General features: G+C 40.6%; 1 protein-coding gene across 1 annotated transcript; it reads right to left on the bottom strand.

Moving 5' to 3' along the window:
- Positions 1 to 259: 259 nt before the first annotated feature.
- adra1ab (adrenoceptor alpha 1Ab) lies at positions 260 to 8,445 on the bottom strand. Its single transcript, XM_072371966.1, has 2 exons — positions 7,529 to 8,445; positions 260 to 1,365 (listed from the first exon to the last, which is right to left on the bottom strand). The coding sequence occupies exons 1-2, from the start codon at positions 8,427 to 8,429 to the stop codon at positions 890 to 892; spliced, it is 1,377 nt and encodes a 458-aa protein (XP_072228067.1). The 5' UTR covers positions 8,430 to 8,445; the 3' UTR covers positions 260 to 889.
- Positions 8,446 to 20,944: the final 12,499 nt, after the last annotated feature.

Raw genomic sequence — 20,944 nt, forward strand, 5'->3', positions numbered from 1 at the left:
AAACCAGTGGTGCTTTAACCACTTTTGCATCAGTTTTACAAAAAAAAAACCCCACCAGTGTTTGTATGCAGTAAATCCATCTGTTAAGCTCATCGCTGGCAGGAAAACAGCGTCCACACACAGCAGTCCATCATCATGACAGAGAGAAAAACATCTGACACCTTTTCATTTATTTAACACCACAAGCAATTATGTAAAACATGGAAAGCTGATTCAACATATCTTTGATGAAGCCTTTACTAAAAACAAAAGCAGGACTTTGGTTTAGTGAAGAACTTTTGCATTGAACTGTACAATAAATCGTTTCCCTTTATTTACCCTTTTCCTAAATATGTCAGTATGTCTCAAATTTAGCTTCTTCTCTTTAAAATCATGGTCCCACATGTGATACATACCAATACACTCTTACACCAGCCTACACATTCTCGAAGCTGTCAGTGAATACTGATTATCCTCACAACCCCCTAATACCGTCACCTGATTGGCTTTTGTGCAAACTGCAGAAATATCACTAATTATTTAAGGTTGTTTAATAGCTTCAGTTTCAATGGATTTTTAAAAAATCTCTTTTATTCCTTGGCAAGCACATAGCATGATATACCTTTTATCCTTCTGTCCATAATGGCAAAAAAGGGCTTTTGGCTTGAGTTTTTCCAGTCCTGTTACATATCTAGTCCTGGAGCAGCTCTGGAGTGGCGTTCAAGTGTATTCATTCAGTCTCCAAATTAAAGCTACTTGATGCTAATTTTCAAGAGCTAAAGCAACAGAGCTATCCTCTGCCTGCTCTGGATTCATCTTGACCTGCTACCTGATGCCTTTGGGGATTATGCTCACCTAGGAGTTGTACATAACTGTTACCCAAAAGAGACCAAAAGCTCAACAGGGTGAATCAAACAGCCTCCCCTGAAATGCCAAGAGAGAGGCGCAAGACCTTAGTAGACCTGTGAGTGGAGGAGTTCTGTGGTACCGGAGTCTGCCTCGCTGAGAAACACCAAGCCTTCAGCAGACTCTTACTTTGGACTTGTGAACTGTGTTTCTGGTCCAGACCACCAACAGATGAGGAGGAGGCTGAAAGAACCCTGCAGCAAGCCCACGAGGAAACAGTGACATGGTTTTTGTCTGAGGTAACAGATGCATCAGCTGTGGGACCGGGACTGGAGGAATGGGCGGCGACGTGTCCTTGCATTTTGGCAGATGGCACTCCTGTTCTCAGGCAATGCCCACGCAGCACATTATGGAAAGCTTTTTTGAACTCCTGGCTGAAGCATGGGTAGATAATGGGGTTAATGCAGCTGTTGAGGTAACCCAGCCAAAAGGTTATTTTAAAGATGGTTTCAGAGGGCTTTAAGGATGGAAAGATTGATCCTGGAAAAGAAGCACAAACAGATACTAATCAGAAAATGAATATAAAAGAGTACAAATATTTAAGCTCACTTGGATGGCCAGATTGGCTGCCAGGTCTAAAAAGTCTTTTAAATTCAGTGTTTTCTCAGTTATTTCATAACTTAATTCTAAGGTTCAACTTCTTACAGTCTAAATGGCCAGCACATTCTTTACTCATCACATAATGCCGCTTCGTCAAGAGGGTCTCGCACCAGTTTTCAGAGCATCAGGTGCCCCTTTTTCATTAGTTTCCACTGACAGTTTATACTTTCGCATCCTCGAGTTAACTTCGGGCCTTGACCTCCTTTTACTACTGCACTGAAGTACTTGTTAAAGGTCAGGAAAACATCATGATTAAACGTTCAAATACACAATAACATACATTCTGTTGCGAAAAAAAAACCCTGCGTGTCCAAAAGCCATGCTAAGGGGGTACCCTCTGCATTCAAAACCGGTACAGCAGGTTCTTGAGCAAGCGTCAATATGTGACGAGTTGGAAGTGAGATCAGTTTGTAACTGCATCACGTTCCTTTACAGTTTATTGCCATTTTGTAGATTTGTGGAAAACGGATCCTTCCCTCTTTCAATATGATGGCCTCACTATAGTGGCCCTGAGGGGAAAAATACAACAAAACCAACCAACAACATATTGTATGTCTCTGTTGTAGCACTCTGCTGGGCAGCCTTTACATGACATGGGACGTGGGAATCACATCACATTAATGTAAAAATATGCAGCCTGTCACTGAGTAGATAATTCTAACCGTTTAACCATGTATTTTCTGGTAGGTAGACCAAACCTATTCAGCGATAAAGTTAGGCGTCCTACTCCTAAACATGTACTTTTTGTGGGAATTTTCGAGAACATACAGAATTGTTGCAGTGGGAACACATTTGCAGCTCCTGTGAAAAGTGGGAGACTAGCAAGAGATGAAGGCCACAAAAGGCTTTTCATCTGAGGAGTTTGAAAGATAAAATTGTTCGTTTTTTCCTAACCTTCAGTCAGATTCTTAGACTATCATTGAATAAGCATTTCAAAGAGTGTTGTGCTGTGAACCATGAAGGTCTGTCTCAATTGAAATGTATAACTGTCCTTCTGTGACTGGCTGCCTCGGGAGTCCAAAGAGTGACTCGATGCCTCTTGGCATTACAGCCCATTAAGCCTTATGCTTGTTATCTGTAATAGCTTTCTTAGAAGGGAGCAATAGTTTGGTTCATTCCATTTCATCTCACAGTAGAAGCCCATTTTGTTTGTTCTATTTGGTTGCTTGTAATTGAATTTCTTGATGTCCCTTTAGAGAAACTACAGAGTTAGAACAGTCGAGACACAGCAGTCTTGGTGAAAGAAGGTCCCGCTTGACATTTTGCCCACACAGCAAAACATATTATCATGCAACGTTAAGGAAATAACTCAGGCCTCAACACCTTTTGTTTCATAATAGTTGTAGCTGCAGCGCTAACTCATATTTGGGTTCCTCTTTTTAAAAGCTGAATTTAGACTTTGAGTTGTTAAAACAGCATGACTCTGGAAGGTAATGTTGGTCTGTCATTCTGCCTGTCTCTCAAATGGTTGGTGAACTTCAGAGTGACATATCTGACCAACCTCTAGATGTACTGAGACAAAGCTTTGTGAAATATCTGATCAGTTAAAAATTCAGGTCACCTCAACATTACCTGTAATTACTTTTTGTGATCCTGTGAGTTTTCATCCAGTGCATCAGGTCAGAATCTCAATTTTTATGATACTTTGATCTATGATGAAATGCCTTTGAAGTCACCAAACAAGAATTCTTCAAAGGTGGGGATACTTTTATGAATATTCCTTGTGCTGAAATTCAAATGGAATCATGCAATGACAGCATGGGTCTGAGCCCAGCATGTGAAAATGGAATTCAATCATCATCTTTTTCCGGCCCTGTGGTGGACTGGCGACCCATCCAGGGTATACCCTGCCTCTCGCCAAATGGCAGCTGGGATAGACTCCAGCCAACCTGCGACCCTGAATTGAATTGAGAGGGTAAAGAAAGTGACTTGTGACTTTTTAAAACTGTACTCTGTGTAATTGTGTGTACACAGCAACAGAAGACTTGAGCATCTCAGCTTACTTTGCCTGGTTTTTGAGCCGGAGATTGCAACAAAAATGGTGCCAGTATTTTTGTTCACGATATTCTCTTAGGCTCTCATCAACTAAATTCATTGTCTGTCCACACGAATGAATGACATCCGTCTTTCTGCTTTGCTTCACCATTGCATGAACTTCTGTTTTGATCCTGAATTGTTTTCGCTAAAGGAAAATGAGAGTTTTTCACAGTGTTCATTTCAAATCTTATAAGCTACGGTTAATGCAGGGTGAATGCAGGGTGAATGCAGACCTCACGAGGGAGCGGTGTGGCTCTGTCAAAGCTCGACAGAGAGAAGTGCTACAAAAATTATAAACACAGAATTGTTGATGCAGCCGGTGACAACAGTCCCAGTGGTTACCGTGGTTACCAAGGCTACCAAAGTTACAGGCAGCACAGGAATGAAAACAAGAGGATGCGTCTGGAGGCCAATATGCTGTCCAAAGACATAAGACATAGATGAACAAATCATGTGGGGGTGGGCAGGTCCCTGTCACTTTCTTTACCCGACAGAATATCGCACGCTTGTATGAGTGTGAATACATTATGACGCATATTAAATCCATGTCATTTTCAACAGCCAAACCTAATCATCACTGGGTGAGAGCGCTGTAGAAAAGTAAAGAACTACGAGTGGGAGGGAAGTCAAATGTAGTTGATCTAAACTCTGAAAAAGACGGTATTACCGGTAATTGTTAAGCCGTAATACCATAGATGTACTCATTGTGTCGAGTTGATCCTCCTTTTAAAGAAGCTTTTTATTCGGGAAGGCAACAGGTTCCAGTGTTTGTTATCAGGGGACATTTGGATTACACCCTGGGCCCTCAGTACAGCTGAACACACTGCAAATAAAAATAAAATAAGGAGATGGTACATAATTTTGACCAGATGTTTTGTCATGCACATCTTCCCCATTCCTTGTCATATTTTTATCTGTCTGTGAACACTGTGGTTCCCCTGGACCCACTCCAGGTATCACTTAATGAAGTGAAGCCATAAAAGCATTTTTTAAAAGGTAAAACATTGATTTTTTTGAGTTTCTTCCATAACGCCATCATTATTCCCCCCCCCCCCCCCCCCCCCCCTCCCCCTTGACAGTGTTTTCGAAGGTATGATTAATTATAGATAAAGCAGAGAACCTCTGGCTCAGTGGGATTTTACTTTTTCCTGGAACTTAATTCCCCTTCTGCATTCTGAGAATACATTTCCACTAGAGATCTTATCTCTAGATTTGCATGATGTTACTGTTTGTGTAGAAATAAAAGGAGGGAAAAACTGTAAAGGCACTTCACAATGGTATCACTAATTGCAAAACTTCTGATCCAACGAGATGCAGTATGTGGGTCGTATATCTGGTTCCCTGAACATGCAGCATCAGCAAAATAACTTTTTTTTTTTAAAATTGACACATTTCCCAATGACAGGCTTGGAAAGCAGTGTTTGATTGCTCCCTCTGGTTGAATGTTTCAAGTCTTCTGCAGTCATAAACGCACTCACCAGTGATGCCAGTGTACTAACACATTCCCACTGCAGCAGCAAAGTTAAATGATTAATTTTCAGTTTATTTGTGATTTCCATATCCATTCTTTATTTGCATGAAACTCACAAACACACACACAGACATAATTTCGTTTGTTTCTGCGGGAACACTTCATTGATACGCATTCCCTGGCCCCACAACTGAAAGGCTAACCCACCATAAACTTTACCATGATTTAATTCTTACCGTCACCCTAAAGCCAAGTCCTAACCTCAAAAATCCCTTCCTCCCTTTGGTCCCCATATTTACAATGTAAAGTAACTTATTAGGTTTAATTGACAGTGTTCACGTGACCCAATTTAACTAATAAATGGTGGTTTTGTTGCCTGATTTCCGGTTTCTTTTTCTAATTTGCAAAGACGAGAGATTTGTCTTAAGAAATGTGAAATGTTTTATCAAAGAGCATAACATTTCCAACAGTTGCACGATTTCACCAAAGGCCTTGAGTTGATAATGTTTGCAGGAAGTTTTAAAGTCATAAAACTGGTAAGACCCCTATAGGATGTGGTGCTAAGAAGAAACTCAATCAGAGAAGTCTGAAAGAATCGATAAGGATTGTTGAAAATAAGCCACACTGAACATCTGAAGGGCCTCAGGGTGAGCGAGAGCCAGTGGTCTGTGATGAAGTAGAGAAAGAGGTTTAAACTGTGAACCGGAATGACCTGAAGGTGTCAGGATCATGTTCTCCTAAAACAAAGAACACAGATTTTTGACATGGAGTTTATGATATATGGTTCAGGTCCTTAAAGATTACATTTCATATTGAAATAAAGTTGAAACGCTTGAATTTACAGAACTTGAAACAAATCTTTGATAACATTTAAAGTCAGTTTTTATATTTGAAAAAAAAAATCACACCCTCCTTTTCAAATGTGGGAATTTGCATCCATTTCTCTCAGCGCTTTTGTTAAATTCTTTTCATTTGGACTCACCGTGTCCTTCTGAGATTTCTGAGACCACCTGAGGAAATAGTCAGCAAATCAAAGGCAATAATAATTAGTTGCAGCCTGATGTTTTGTGTTCCAGCCCCATCAACTATAATCGTGAAATCGCTTTTCATTACATTTTCGTGATTCTACACGAGATGTAATGATGGAAATGTGACTGTGTTAAAGTCACAGGGTACAATTTTCACAGCTGAACTTTAAAATGAGCGTTTGTACTGTGTTGCTTTCGTATTTCTGCTTCAGGGAGCCTCTGAATACTTCCTCCACCATTAAAAAATCCACACCGAAAACCATGAGACTGACCTTTCTCACTGGCACTGCAGAGAAAACTCTCCATCTGACGACTAACTCCATCATAGACTATAGGTGGTCTGCGGCCAATCACACAAAAACCTGTCAGTCCATGTTGCATGAACATGCACGGATACTACATTATTGATTCTTCTGTGTCAAAGCCTGGAACAAGAGGTCACTGAACCAATCACAAAAACAGCAGAGGAGCAGAAGAATCAACTTGCTATGAGTTTATCTAATCAATATTCAGCAGCCCCATTAGTTGTTTTTCTCCGTTGTGAGTTCTTTTAAAATCTTTTATGAAGCACTGCTTCATCTACTTAATTAGACAGGCTGTCGCCTTCTGCAGTAATCTGGAGTGGCAATTTCAGCCTGTATTATCCACTGCCCACTTAACTGAGCCCAGTGAAGACACCGATGTTGGGAGAGAGGCACAAAAAGGCAAGAATGTTGTTTGTGAAAACAAACTTAGAAAAGCCACAGTATTTCAGGGATAATTACTCTGCATATGGACAGAAGAAAGCAGAGTGGAGCTCTTTGAGAATGCAGTGCATCGGTCTGAATATAGCCATATAGTCAAACATGGTGATGTTGTGGAGGATGTGAGGATGCTTCGCTATTGAAGGCATTCAGTGTTTAAACTGAGAGTATCAACAAGGCATTTGACAGCAAAATTTATAACCCAGCCTCTGAACTTCCAACAGAAGGGTGGCTGAAAAGGAAAAGATGGGCTACCCTAAGCTGGTCAGCAATGTGTCCACTCCTAAATCTCACTGAAATCCCTTGGAGAGAGCTGAAATTTGCCATTAAACAAATTCTTGAATCTAAAGTACTGGAGGAGTGGCAGAAACTACAGGCGGACTGGTAAAAAGAACCTTCTAGATGGCTACGAGGCAGACTCAGAGACTCTCATTGTTGCTAGAAGAACATGAAACCAAACATTAGAATGGTGCTAATAATCATGTCAGGGGAACATCAGGGGGGCTCAAATTCTTTGGGCACTGTATGAAAAAACCTGATACAAAACTTGATCATTTGCATTTATGTCTGAAGATATTCTGAATGATCTACTTGGAATTAAAGGCTAAAATGTTCTGCCAATTATTCTGTGATGCACATCAATTGTATTTTTATATTTGGAAGATAACAAGTCTTACTTTCACAAAAACTTCAATCTAAAAATTAAACTTGAGACAACTCGGGTTTTATCAGGTTCAGTGCAGAGAAATTTAGGAAGTACCTACCGATTGGTAAAACCAGAAAAAAGGGGAGCCAGCACAGAATGAAGCACCCGACAACAATGCCAAGTGTCCTGGCTGCCTTTTCTTCTCCTGAAAACTTCAGCATCCTCGGCAGGTGGAAGGAGGGGCGTTTATGCATTGCAGCATCCTCACAGTCCTCCTGTTTCCCTGCCTGAGCAGAATTCCCTCTGTGTATCCTCAGCGTCACCCCCTCCATCTCTACGCCCTCTCCCTTACTGCTCTCCCTGAGGGTTTTGGTCTCTCTTCTCGCCACTGTGTACACACGGCAGTACATGGCCAGGATGATGGCCAGTGGTATATAGAAAGAGCCTAATGCTGAGAACAAAGCATAGCCAGGCTCCTCTGTAATCCGGCACACAGTCTCATCTTCTGGGTCAGGCTCCTTCCAGCCAAACAAAGGGCCCACAGATATAGCTGCTGAGAGTCCCCATAGCGCAGCCACTGCGGTCAGGCCTCGCCGCCCAGTTGCTATGGCGGGGTAGCGCAGAGGATAGCTGACAGCCAGATATCGGTCAATAGAAATCACACACAGGCTGAGGATGGAGGCGGTGCAGCAGAGGACATCCAGGGCAGCCCAGACGTTGCAGAAGGACCGGCCAAACACCCATCTGCCCAGAGCTTCTGAGGTGGCGGAGAAAGGCAGGACGGCAGAGCTGAGCAGCAGGTCAGCCGCTGCCAGGTTGGCAATGAAGTAATGAGTCACAGAGCGCCACTGATGATGGAACAGCACGGACAGGATGACCAGGACGTTACCAAGGACTCCAAACACTAAAAAGACGACCAGCACAATCCCCAAAACCACCGCCTTGGCTACATCCACCTCTTGGTGGGTGGAGGAGCTGCAGTTGGGGCATATATCTACTGAAGAATAAACACTCATCATTGTTTATTCAGCATTAACCACCGTAAACACTTTCTTGAGTGTCTTGCACACTGATGGCGCTCATACCACATCTGTTCCTGAAGGAATTACAGCCCCATGCCTCTGCTGTGTTCTGCTCCATCCAGTGTAGAGAGGGAAAGTTTTTCCAGCTGCAAAAGCTGCTCTTCCACTTCCTTTGCAGACGCAACAGCTCTTGCCAACAATCCAGCAATCATGTGGCCTGGCTTTCTTGGCTTATTGTCATATCTTGACAGCGTGACACCACCACAGTCTGTCATATTTGGACTAAAAAATGGTAATGAAAAGGACACACAAATCAGATCAGATTTAAGTGGCAGTTGCTGATGGATTTGACGCTGATGCTGAAAGACCTCAATGCAAGAAACCTGTAAAAGAAGGACAGCCATTAAGTATATTTAACCACAAATCAGTGATAGTTTCCTTGTATAAATACTCTAAACATGCTCATGATTCCTTAAACCCTTCTCTGTCAGACCCTGTTCTTGACAGCGAATTTAAAAAAAACACAATCATTACAACATATGGACCATAAATAGCTGTTCAAGCTCATTACACATTACCCAACTAAATAAAAAGTAAAAATATCACTTAATAGTCTCTCTTTGTTACAGCTTCAGCAAAGAAAACATAGCGAATGTTTGAGTGAGCAAGGGAGCATTCACAATTTCCTTTACATGCTTGACAAAAGCAAAAAAAAACAATGTTAACAGTGTTTCCTGCTATTCTATTATTTTTACTGCTGTCAGTGAACAACTGACAACCATAACAGTATATCATTATTGATATCTTTCTTTTGTCTAACCTTTATTTAACCAGCCAGATTGATGTTCTTTAAGGGTGCAGGAGATTATCACAGACAGGGAAAAATATGATATAATCACAGAACAACAGGGGCGAACACAAGGACACCAAAGCAGAAATAATGATCCTCAGGAGCAAAAGGAAAATCATTTGTGGCATTATGAGAAATCCAGCCAACTGTGCAGTGGGAAGATAAATGAAAGCACAAATAATTATGTTTTTAAGGGCAGACATTCAGCCAGAGCCTGTGATGTGTTCCTTGAAGGTCTTGTGTGTGTGCAGATCGGGCTTTAAGTCATCTGCCGAATGACAGGCCAAGAATTGAACCGTGAGGAGGGCAATATATAAGTCCCTGTGAGGGCTTTGGCTGCTGATAGTCCTGCTCAGTATCACTCTCAGTGTACGTGTGTGAGACTGAGGATGTTGCTGAGCGAGATAAGCCCCGGCATGGCAAAGAGGGCCGATAAAGCAGCTGCGATACAGCCTTGGGAGAACAGAGTCATGCTTGTCACATGTTCATGCAGGATCAAAGGCTTCTGCTCGCTGAACTGAGCGGCGGAACCAAATACACCGAAATAAACAGTCGAGGCTGGGATTTCAGCATCAGTGGCCAGTGGGGAAATGAAAGAAAGTAGATGGGGAATGGATATCTTGGATTTACTGGGAAGTGAATTCAGTCATATTTGGAATGCATTTTCAACAGTAATGAGATTCTTCACTGTTGTAAAGTGCATGCAAAAAAGAGATTAACTGCAGTGTTGGAGGACTGTTGCGTTACTGTGAAAGTGGCGAAACATGAAATATATTAATCCTGACCTGAGGTTAAACAAGATTGCTGATATTTATGTTGCCATTTGTTATTCCTACACTCAGCAGCAATGTATGTCCTCAGGCTGTAAGATCTGCTTTTAAAGACTTTACCAGAGTTAAAACCCAGAGCAGTAGGTCAGAACCAGAGACACATTTATGTCATGGAGCTGCTTGGGTGACGCACGGCATACATTAGATTTTATTTGCATGCCCTGTGTTGATGGCTGCCCTGAGGCCCGAGACATAGCTTTATATTTGCAGCCAAAAACATATCTCTCCACTTCATGCTTCATTCATGTATTCATGAATTCATGCAGGTATTACCATGGATTGGGCATTAAGGTGACAGCAGCACAGAGACAAAATTATGAAGTGCTGTGAGATGTTTGAAATGACCTTTTCAGTCTGGTCCGCTATGTATTGTCCTCCAACCCTCTCTCAAGTGTCATGCGATTACCTCTTAGTGTCTTTCCATCAAATATTTCTCGCTCTGAGAAAACAGAGTTAGCATACCCGTCAATTGGCCCCAAATTACTTGTTGATTCAGTCTATCATCTGGGAGCTCATGTAATCACCGTGTGTTGCACAAACAGGTATTAGGCCTACAGCTTCTCAGATATGAAGATTTGCTGTATTTCTCCAATTTTATTTTGTTGTGGACTTAGAATCTCTTAAGGCTATTTTTTGACATTATGCAAACAACAAAAATAACGTAGCGACTAACAGATAATAAGGAGCAGCGGTAAGAGACTGAGGCCAAACACGTTCTCCTTTCTCAACAGACAGGATTTGATTAAAAGCTATCAGTGAACATTCTATTACTCCAATTTACATTTGAAATCCAAAGGGTGATCTGCTCACGTTGTTGCATTAATGGATGTAATGGAAAGATGGTGCTTTGTCCTTGAAGCTGAGAGGCCATTACAGAGCTGAAACTTGTAAGCCAATTAAATGTAGGATTGGATTCATGATTAGAGTTTTGTTTGAGGAGACAGAATATTAGCGAGCATATTAGGCTGCCTAATGTACCCTGACATGTGGGCAGAATTACTCAGAGGAGTAGTTTATAGTCCAGAGAAGCACTAGCATCACAGAGGTTACACACAATATGAATTTACGACCCTAATTCTGCCTCATACTGTAAATTTCTCCTGATAGCATATGTGGATATTTTTTGTGACATACCGCTGCATGGTGTTAGTCACATGTTCACCCAGCAAGCGCAGAATGTGTTACTAACATTAGCCTGCGGTTCTCCTAAGGTTAATGCTAAGGATTGAAAAGAACCATGAATTAATGTTTGGAAAAAGTGACATTTGATTGTAGTGGGCGTTTTTAACATTCTTATTGTAGTTTTAACATTGCTGTGGACGGTAGCTCGCAGGTCGCACGGTGTGACAACGGCTAAGAGACGCAGCTTGCTGTAACCAGTGTTGAATTTAGTAAAATAGAATTTATGGGGGTGTCTCCACTTGTACAATTATTATTTCTTTGTTTTTTTCAATTGGCAAACTTATAAGTGCACCTTCTAGATTAGAGTGTATAACAGACTTTGAGGCTTAAATTGTAATTTTTTTATTGTGTTAATTTGTGATAATAACAGAAAAGGTGTTAGGTGTAATGTTAGGTGCATTTGCCAGATGGTTTAAACTTAAACGGCTACATTAGGATCAGGATCAGGTCAGATGGGACAAGCATTGCAGAAGCAGGCAATACATTTTGAGAATTCCAATGAAAACAAACAAAAGTCCTGTTCAAGGCTCCATTTACCACATTACAAGCTTTATGATAGCCCTTGGGGAACCAAAACATGTAACTGAAAACGAACATTATTTTTACATGAGAAAAACTTTTCTGGTAAGCCATCCAACAACCAAAACAAAATCATAGGAAACACCTTTTAATGCAACCAGACGTCAGGAGAACGAACAGAAAAGGGTGACCCAAAGATTTCCACAATATAGAAATTAGGGGAACCAATATATTTACAGCAGAAACCTTTCTTGGTGAACCATATAACAACCAAAACAAACCTTTAACAAACATTCCTCACAATATTTTGTTTGACACTAATCAGGGAGTTTGCACTTTGCTAACTCACTTATACCACGACAGATTTATTACGGTCGCTTGTAAGTTTTGGAAAAAGGCACATTTGGACTTTAAAACAAAAAGAAAGAAAAAAGACTCATCTAACAAACGATCTATAACCTCCAAGAAAACCCCAGTCAACAATAAGAGCCAAAAAACCCAGATCTTTCCTCAGAAACTCTATTAACCTTACTAAAAATGTTTCAAATGCCACAATAGCAGCTCAGAGTAAAATGCTGAATATGTCCTTCCAGTCATGGTATCATGAGAGACAAATGAAATGCCGCCTCCTCCTCTGCTGTCAGAGTCGGTCAGTTTGAATAAAATTGCTGTTTCCATAAACACTGTAATATAACAGTTTGTGTCAGGTCTATGGAGAGGGGCACTTCCATGATGAATTGCTCGTCGGAAGTCCATTTCGAAAATGCTGCATATTGTCCCCAGGGATGAGTCACTGCTTGAAGTTCCTAACTCAGTTCCTTTATGATATTTGTCATTATGATGCATCAACCCTGTATATTAGCTACATGATGCCCTTCAGAATATGCCTTAGTTTTGATTTCATCCACCTGAAGAGGTTCTGTTGTTGGTGCTGGTAGTCTGTCATGTCACTGCAGCCAATTTGTGTTAGTTATTGATTATCTTCTTTCTGCTCGTTAAGTACTCCTGTTAATTTTCTATCTCCACATCTGTTTTTAAAGATAGCCCACCTGTTGAGGGGGGAGCTTCAGAATATGAATCTAAATCAAGGCAAAGGGAAACACCCTGTGTTTTCTGGCTTATTAGCAATAATATTATCAGGTATATATTGTTTGTATAGCTTGTACACGTGCAAGAAACAGAAAAAGAAGCTGCATGAATGAACATTGCCAACTGAATTTTAAAATATAGCATTTTCCCCTTCACTGTGTTCCTTTGTGGCCTGCAGAATCACTCACTTCCAAAATAACAATTATGACTAAAAACCCATAATAATTCATTCAGTAAACTGGAAGCCATTCAGAAAGTGAAGTAAGCTGCTGGATGGAAGGAGAAAAGGAAGAAAGTCTTACCTTCCTCAGAGCGCACTCATATCACAGCTCCCATAAAAGAATTCAGTTAATTTTCTCTGAGAGCAGTCATTCGTTATTGTGCCTGCCACAGAGAGCACAGTCAAGTGCTTTCCTCCCTCCTGCACTCCTGCTGCCTCCTCTGATAGAAAATAAAGTCACAGTGGACCACCAACCTGATCCTCCCAGGCTCCGCCCCCACCCCCACCCCCCACCCCCACTGTAGCAGCACAACCTTTGATTACAGGGGTGTGTCTACATCTGTGTGGCTGTGAGAGCCACCTAGGTCGACGCTCTACGTTATCATGATAATCAGGTAGGTACTAGAGACTGTTTTGCATCCACATTTTCATACTGTGATGAGGGTTTGAGTTACGAGGTGTGATGAAGGAGCAGGTTGGGTATCTAACCCTTTACTAATGACCTCTCAAGAGATCAACAGTTTATGAGCTGGCTTTGTATATATGTATAGAATTCTGATGCGTTAGACTGAACTGGACTGGGTTACCACTGACTTCCACTTTTAGGGCCAATCGATATCAAGTGTGCGGTCCAGTCTTTTTCTTTGCCTGCCTCACTGCGTACTTTGTAGCGACCTACAGCTATATAGTTCATAGTCTGACCTATAGTCCATCCACTGTTAGTCACAGAACACCTCGAAAAAAAACTCAAAAGCTTTTTATCTGACCTTGAAAACCAGTCAACCAGCCGTGATAAATCCTTATTGTAGGCCTACTGGATCTCTTACATTGGAACCACATGTCTCTCACATTTTAAATTAATGGAAAAAGAAAGGAGCCAGTCTGGCACACTGATTCCAATATAATCCATTCATTTTGGTATTGGGATCAGTCCAAGATTTACAGTTTGTAAAGGGGAATGTTGATTTATGTTAGAATTCTTTTATTTCAAAACAATGAAAACAGCTAGTAGATTAAATCTATAGGATCTCTGCTGCTTTGATGTTGATGGGGCACAGAGGAATGCTAAACAACAAAAGTTGCTTCATGGTATTTGTCCAACTAACTTTATGAAACTTTTGATTTATCATCTATCTTTGCTATCAGTCATCCCCTTCTTTGGCCATGTTTAACAAGAAAGACACAGTAAAGACTGTAAAACTACAGTTTACCAAAGAAAAGTTGGCACTGTATAATTCAGTTTCTGTCTGTAACGTGTCAAAGTCCAGGTTAAAAGGTGGCCGAGGAACACAGAATAAAAAAACAACAACTTTGAAGCAGGAGCAGCATAGACAGAAGTAAGAAATCCAAAGCTCTAAAGCAGCCATGAGGAGTATGGCTGGGAACCCTGAGTCTGGTACGGCGAGAGAGATTTCTTTACTGAAAGGCATTTTTCCCTCACAGCTGCTTGCTCAAAGGGGTTTTCTCTATGTAAAGTGTCCAAGGTGGACTTTTGGTTTTGAACTGGCGTCATATGAATAAAACAAAAGGAAGAATAAAGGGAGTGGACACAGGCAACAGACACTGAAGTGAAATGGTTTTAATGTGGACAAACAGATGAGGGAAAGAATAAATTGGCTTTAGATACATATGGAGAAGCAAAGATAAGACCACTCAAGTGAAGAGTAGCAAAAGCACCTGGACGGAAAGTACATCAACGCAATTGTCTTCTCTCATTTCACGGTTTGAACATCCACTTTCCCTCTTCTCCGCTTCCCTTCCTGGATTTTATTCCATTCCATCTGCAATACAAGAGGAGGAGCTGAGAAAAAGACACCAACCATAAGAGGTACCTAACAAGATGTGACATCCTTACCTCAGGGCCGTCGTTCTTAATCAACTGACACAGCCGTGTCATCTGTTGAAGGTTTGTTACAGCCTACTGTTGTATTTTACAGCCTCTGTCGGATGAACGGTAACTGTTCCCGTTCGTGGGATAAATCCATAATTTCATGACACTGATTGCTGTGGAGAGAGGAAACAATTGGCACTAATTAGAAAAAAGAAGGCAATAAGGTAAGTGACTTTAAAATAAAAAACAACAGGAAATGATCTACTTGGAGAAACATGGGCTGCAGACAGACAGACACCAACTGCCAGTGTAAATACACAGAGTTATGAAAATCATTTTCCTTAATGCTTATATTGTGCTATTAATGCTTATTCGTGCGTCTCAGTTTCCGAAACTCTCAGATCTTACTTTTAAAAAGGTAGCACAAGTGAACTTAAAGTGACATGTCAAATAATACCTTAATGTAGTCTGAAAAATGGCTTTCTTTGACCAACTTGGCCAGAGTAGAAAAAAGGTTTCTTCCTCCAAATTGCAGAGATAACAGGTTGCAGCTGTACCAGACCTACCCAGGCCTGATTACCGTCTGCCCCCTTCGATCCAGTCATCATTTAAATGGATATTTTTCAGAAGCTTGAGGGATGTCAACAGGTGTCACAAGTTGCACACGGCACGAACGTGAAAAACAGAAGAGAAGAGCAGATGGTGATTGAAATACGTAAGTCTTTGCAGTGTTCCACAGTTCCTTCTTAGGCAGGTGGATGCCACGGATTCACAGTGTGGTCGGGACTGATGAACCTTCATTGTGCATTTGTGTTGTGTGCACAGAGGGAGTGTGGTGGGGGTTGAGACTGTTCTGGAGCTGATATGCCTGAGTCAGTGTAGGGATGCAGTAAAAGAGACAAAAGAGGATGTGAGTAAGGGAAGAGCCAAAGTGGAGGAACATGATGCAGCAACCGGTGACAGTGATGCTGAGATTCCACAGTGCGGGTGAAAGCAAACGTCTTTTTTGAGCCAATAGAGGCTCGAAGCTTTGAATGGATGAAGACACATCAGTAAATCTCGCCAGAAGTAGACTACCTCTCCACTGTTTTCCAAGAGCTTAATGACGACTCATCCGGATGTGTCAATGAGTGCACCTTTCACCTTAAAAGAGGCCGGAGTTCGTGATTCCAACAGCCAAAAGACACTAGTCAGAAAGCAAAAAGCACTGCTATTCCAGATAGACATAAATGTTTTTCAGGACTTTGTCCAAACACACAGAGATTACTTTGGGATAATATTTCATGAACTGACGAGTGAAGAACTGTTTGGACTATTGTGGCTCTTCCTTACAACAAACTGTAACAACAAAGCTGAAAATATTTGCTATGTTGCAAGGTGCTGGCATAAAGCAAGCACAGAATTCCAAAAGAGGAACATCATGAAGCATAAAACGGGGTGAAAATGTAATGTTCCGAGTATGTTTTCTGTCTTCTCGGACGGAATTACGTGCTATGATTAGGGGGAAATTAACTGAAGTAGATTATCAGGTTGCTGTGATGATTACACTATGTTTGAATGTGTTAAAATATTTTGGATAAAATAAATTCAAATAGATAATCTCTTTGTGTACACATCTACTTGTCTTCAAGTCTCTGAGTACAAAACAAATCAATGTCTGCAAATAAAAATCAATTTCGGAAGTTAGGAATAGTTAGAATGACCAGTCAGAACACCGTTCTGTCACACAGCGACAGGTCTTTCTTTTTCTTCTCCCCACTTATCCCCACCTGCAGGGTGCGATTTGCCCCCCCTGCGCTCGCAGAGAGCAGTTTTATTTTGAAAACCAACCGAATTTTCTTGCGTTTCACAAGTCTAACTTCCTGTCTGCGTCACCGCGCCAAAACAAAAGCTTAAATCAAAGGAAGAAAAAATGAAAAGAATCCAGAGCAGCGTATCGTCATATTTTACAGGACCGCAACAAAAAATATATCCTGTTTTCATAGTCTGACCTATAGTCTATCAGATTAATCATTAAAAAATCATTTAAAAAAACAAAACATCTTGACAGCACATTGTGTGTGTTTTATGTTGAACTGATATCGGTAAAGAATTAAAATTTTATTTCTATTTGACAAGTTTTAAAACAATATTTTGAGGAAATATTTCTGCAAATACAGTGGTTAAGCGCACGATCAAAATAGGCCTACCGCCTACGTTATGTAGCCTAAGTGTAAGGTTTATCTACACAAGAATCAACAGTTTTCATGTTTTCACACTGTTTTGTGGTAATTTTTCTTAATAAAATGTTTCTAAAAATTACCCCCCTCTCTGTATTTTTCACAAATCGCACCCTGCCCATCTGTATGGTTGCCAGCCCATAGTTGGCACAGTACAGCCACTTTTTTACGACATTCCATGTATGCCAAAGCTGCATTCATCTCACATCCTGCTACTAGGTTGGAGACTGTCTGAGATGTCTCTTAGCAAAGCCTGCAGCCGGGATTCTGTCTGGTGTTGTCTGGCCTCTTTAGCCCCTGTGCTCAAAGCTTGTTGTTGTGCTCTATGTTGTCTTTCAGATTAGCCTTTTCTTGCCATTGGTAGGACTTCTTGATATCAACCATTTCTTCCATATCCTTCTTCTTCACCTACCTGAGGCATTCACTTGCTGTTCATTATTGGTGTTCATTCCTGATGATCTCCTGGAGATTTGTTGTTTTGTCCTGAAAAATGGCTCTGACACTAACTAGCATCTGGCTAGTTTTGATACCATTTGAGGTAATGTTTCTGGTATTTTAGTATCTTTGCTGTATATGTTACTGAGATGGGCTGACAGTGAACTAAAGTCTTGCTTAGTCCTGGCATACAGATTGCTGTCAGTCATAACCTTGCATGCTGTGAAAGTAAGATTTCACCTCCACAGAATAAAAGGTGTAAACCATAAAACCAACCCCACGGCAAAACTGAAGTGTTTGGTTTGTAACGTGTTTGGTTACATATAGCTGACTTAAATGGTTAGGTATTAAGCAGTGTTTTTGAGTCTTAAAGCCCATCAGACTGTGAGGGATATGTGGGGCTCCAGTGATGAAAAGACACTGCCTCAAGCCTGGTGGCGCTTGTCTTTTGCTTTACAGAGAGATACAAGATGTATTGAAGCAGACCCTTTATGGGACCAGGAGGTGTCAACTACATCAATAATACCCAAAGGATGATAAATAGGCTATCTTTCTTTCAAGTTATTGTTTCAGGTTGACTTATTTATGGTTTCTCCAATGGTTCAGCAACCTGACTATTGGTGTCTCAGATACCACTGTGGGCCCTGGCATCTGTTCACTCTGAGATGTTTTTTTTGTTTTTTTGCTTGAATAGAGAGATGAAACATACATCTTCAATGACAGAGTTGTCTCATATATCTGCTGCTACTGGGTGTATTGATCTGACTTATGGATCTTTTTTGTTCTACGGTTTTAGGTTGCAACTTTCAGTGCACATTTGGGGCCGTCTTCACACTGTCCTTAGACTTGCCATGGTGAACTCATGCTTTATTTTTTTTGTTTTTGTTTTTTTTACTTTGTTTAGGACTGATGCGAATTATAGAACACATTTCTGAGAAGCAGAAATAGATGAAGCAAAAATATACGACTGTAATAAATGAAAGGTACAACGCAATAGCAGATGTGTTTTAAGAAAAAAACCTGATATAATGCTTAAAAAAATTCAACTGAATTAATTTCAGTTTTACTTATGTAGCACACAGTCACAACCAGTGGCACTTTAAAGTTACAGTCTAATTCAAGCCAGTAATTCTATGTAATTCCAATCAAATCAAATGAACTAAAATAAAAACTAAATTTTTTACTTCATGTAATGCAAACAAACATGGTTGCAGTAGTTGTGAAATACGGATACCATGGATAGCAGAATAAGTTGGAGGTGAAACAGTGAGGCTGACAGAGCAGAATGTACTTCTTAAGGTCTGTCAAAGGTAGCACCAAAAAGTTGTATATCTTTTATAAGTCTGTGGCAGAGAGCGGTCTGCTTTACAGCCATCTTTTGGGGCAGCAGCATTAGAGTCAAAGAAACTGAACAAATTGACAAGAAAGCTGGCTCTGTGCCAAAGAACAATGCGGCACAAGTTAATGAACTTAAAGAACAACACTGACCACCCTCTACATTACATCATGTTGAAACAAAGGAGTGTGTTCTGTAAAAGGCTTCTGCAGCTCCAATACAACACAGAATGACACAGGAGGTCATTCTGGCCAGCAGCAATAACCATGCATAATGATTTAGAAAAAAAGTGACTGCATTATTATAACTTCCCTTTGGCATGAATAAAGTATTTTAAATTTAATTTGATGGGAAGCAGTCAAGCCCATTTCAGCATAACTAAGGAATATCTCAGGGAAGCCAGAACTATCTGCAATTATAAACTTTATCAAAAAGGAAAGTTTTAAGCCTAATCTTAAAGATAGAGATGCTGGCTTCAAGAATTGTGTGACAGAGTAAATAAAGCTCCTTTCACGCATGCACTTCTTTCCATTAATCTAGTGGCAACTGAACGTGTCAGTGTTATGCTTTTAAGTGACATTTTGAGGCAGAAATCTAATTGGCTTGGATCTTGTAACAGTGTGGCACAAGTGTGAACTGCTGCAGTCCCATTAATGGACAGGAACACGCAGCAGCAAGGGCTGATTTGGCATATGAACAGCTGTCCAATGAAATCTGACTGGGTGCATTCTTCCATGAAAAAATCATAGCACTGTTCAAACTTTCCTCCTCCATGGTTTCATCTAAAGCAATTCACCATAACATCTAATGTGTGAAAACCAATCTCATTACAGAACAAGTTGTAGCTGATTTGTTCCGCATCACAAAGCTTTAAAGCTTCAGGTCATCCGTCGGCATTCAACATGTTTGCACGTCTTGCTATTGTACGTGACGTCTATCACGCTCCACATCTTGTTAAATGTACTTGTCATGTCATCCTACACTTTTAACACTGGTTCTAAAATGGTATTAGATATTTAGAAGGGAAAGCGAGGGGATGGCGGATGATGCCAGCCTGTGGACTTCTATCAAACACACTGATTGAGTTTGAGTCTTACTCTAGTCAACCCTTTCCATAGTCCTTACACTTTCAACTCAGCTTCATGTGAAAGCTGGCCTACAGAAAAATAACAGCATAGAGATAAGTTGGCATTTCATAATTTACCGCTGTGAATTGTGTCAATAGTATTTACTTGTGATGTGGTCAAAAATACCAATTACACATTTACTGGTGAGACTGTGCTTGTTCAGTTCCCGTCTTGGAATCTGAAACAACCAAACTCCTTCTATTTAAAGGTCAGGTTACTCACCTTCTTGGCAGAGAAGCATCTCAAAGAGATATTACTGCACCACAGTCCTTACAGCATTCCTCCATAAATGATGTTCTGTCACATTCGCAGACTTCAGACATTAAACTGATTACGTTTTGGGAGAAACTCTCTCTCTTCTTTTACTGCCAGGAGAGTGCAAACACTGGCGGCTCCAGCCTCCACTTAGCAGAGAGAAAAGTATTTTGTTGTTATCAGCTTCAGTTGGTTAAATGAAAAATTATTCATAAGGAGGTAAAGTCTTGCCCTCATGGGATTAGTGGGTGTAGTTGTTCCTCTGTTTTTCTGCCTGAATACAGGTTGACTGAACGCCGCCATCCTGGAGGATTGCTGTAATGAGAAAAAGAGACTTCCTTAAACTTTTAATATAGGTTTAATTTTGCATGTAATGTGATTAAAATGGGATTAAGTGATGTTTACTTCTGAGTATTCTGAGACATTTGCATGGAAATTAGTGTTTTCACATAAAAAAATAAGTGATAAGACTTATTTTTTTATGTGAAAACATAAAAAAGAGGGGGAAAATAAGACTAGTCATGTTGTTGTCAATACTGCATGTACCTGAAAGTTTCCACTATAGAAAGAAACAACTGAAAAGCAACAAACAGGTCAACAGGAAGGAGAGTGAAAGGGC

This window comes from Leuresthes tenuis, unplaced genomic scaffold (genome assembly GCF_036924035.1).
Source record: "Leuresthes tenuis unplaced genomic scaffold, fLeuTen1.0.hap1 SCAF_19, whole genome shotgun sequence".
Taxonomy (NCBI): domain Eukaryota; kingdom Metazoa; phylum Chordata; class Actinopteri; order Atheriniformes; family Atherinopsidae; genus Leuresthes; species Leuresthes tenuis.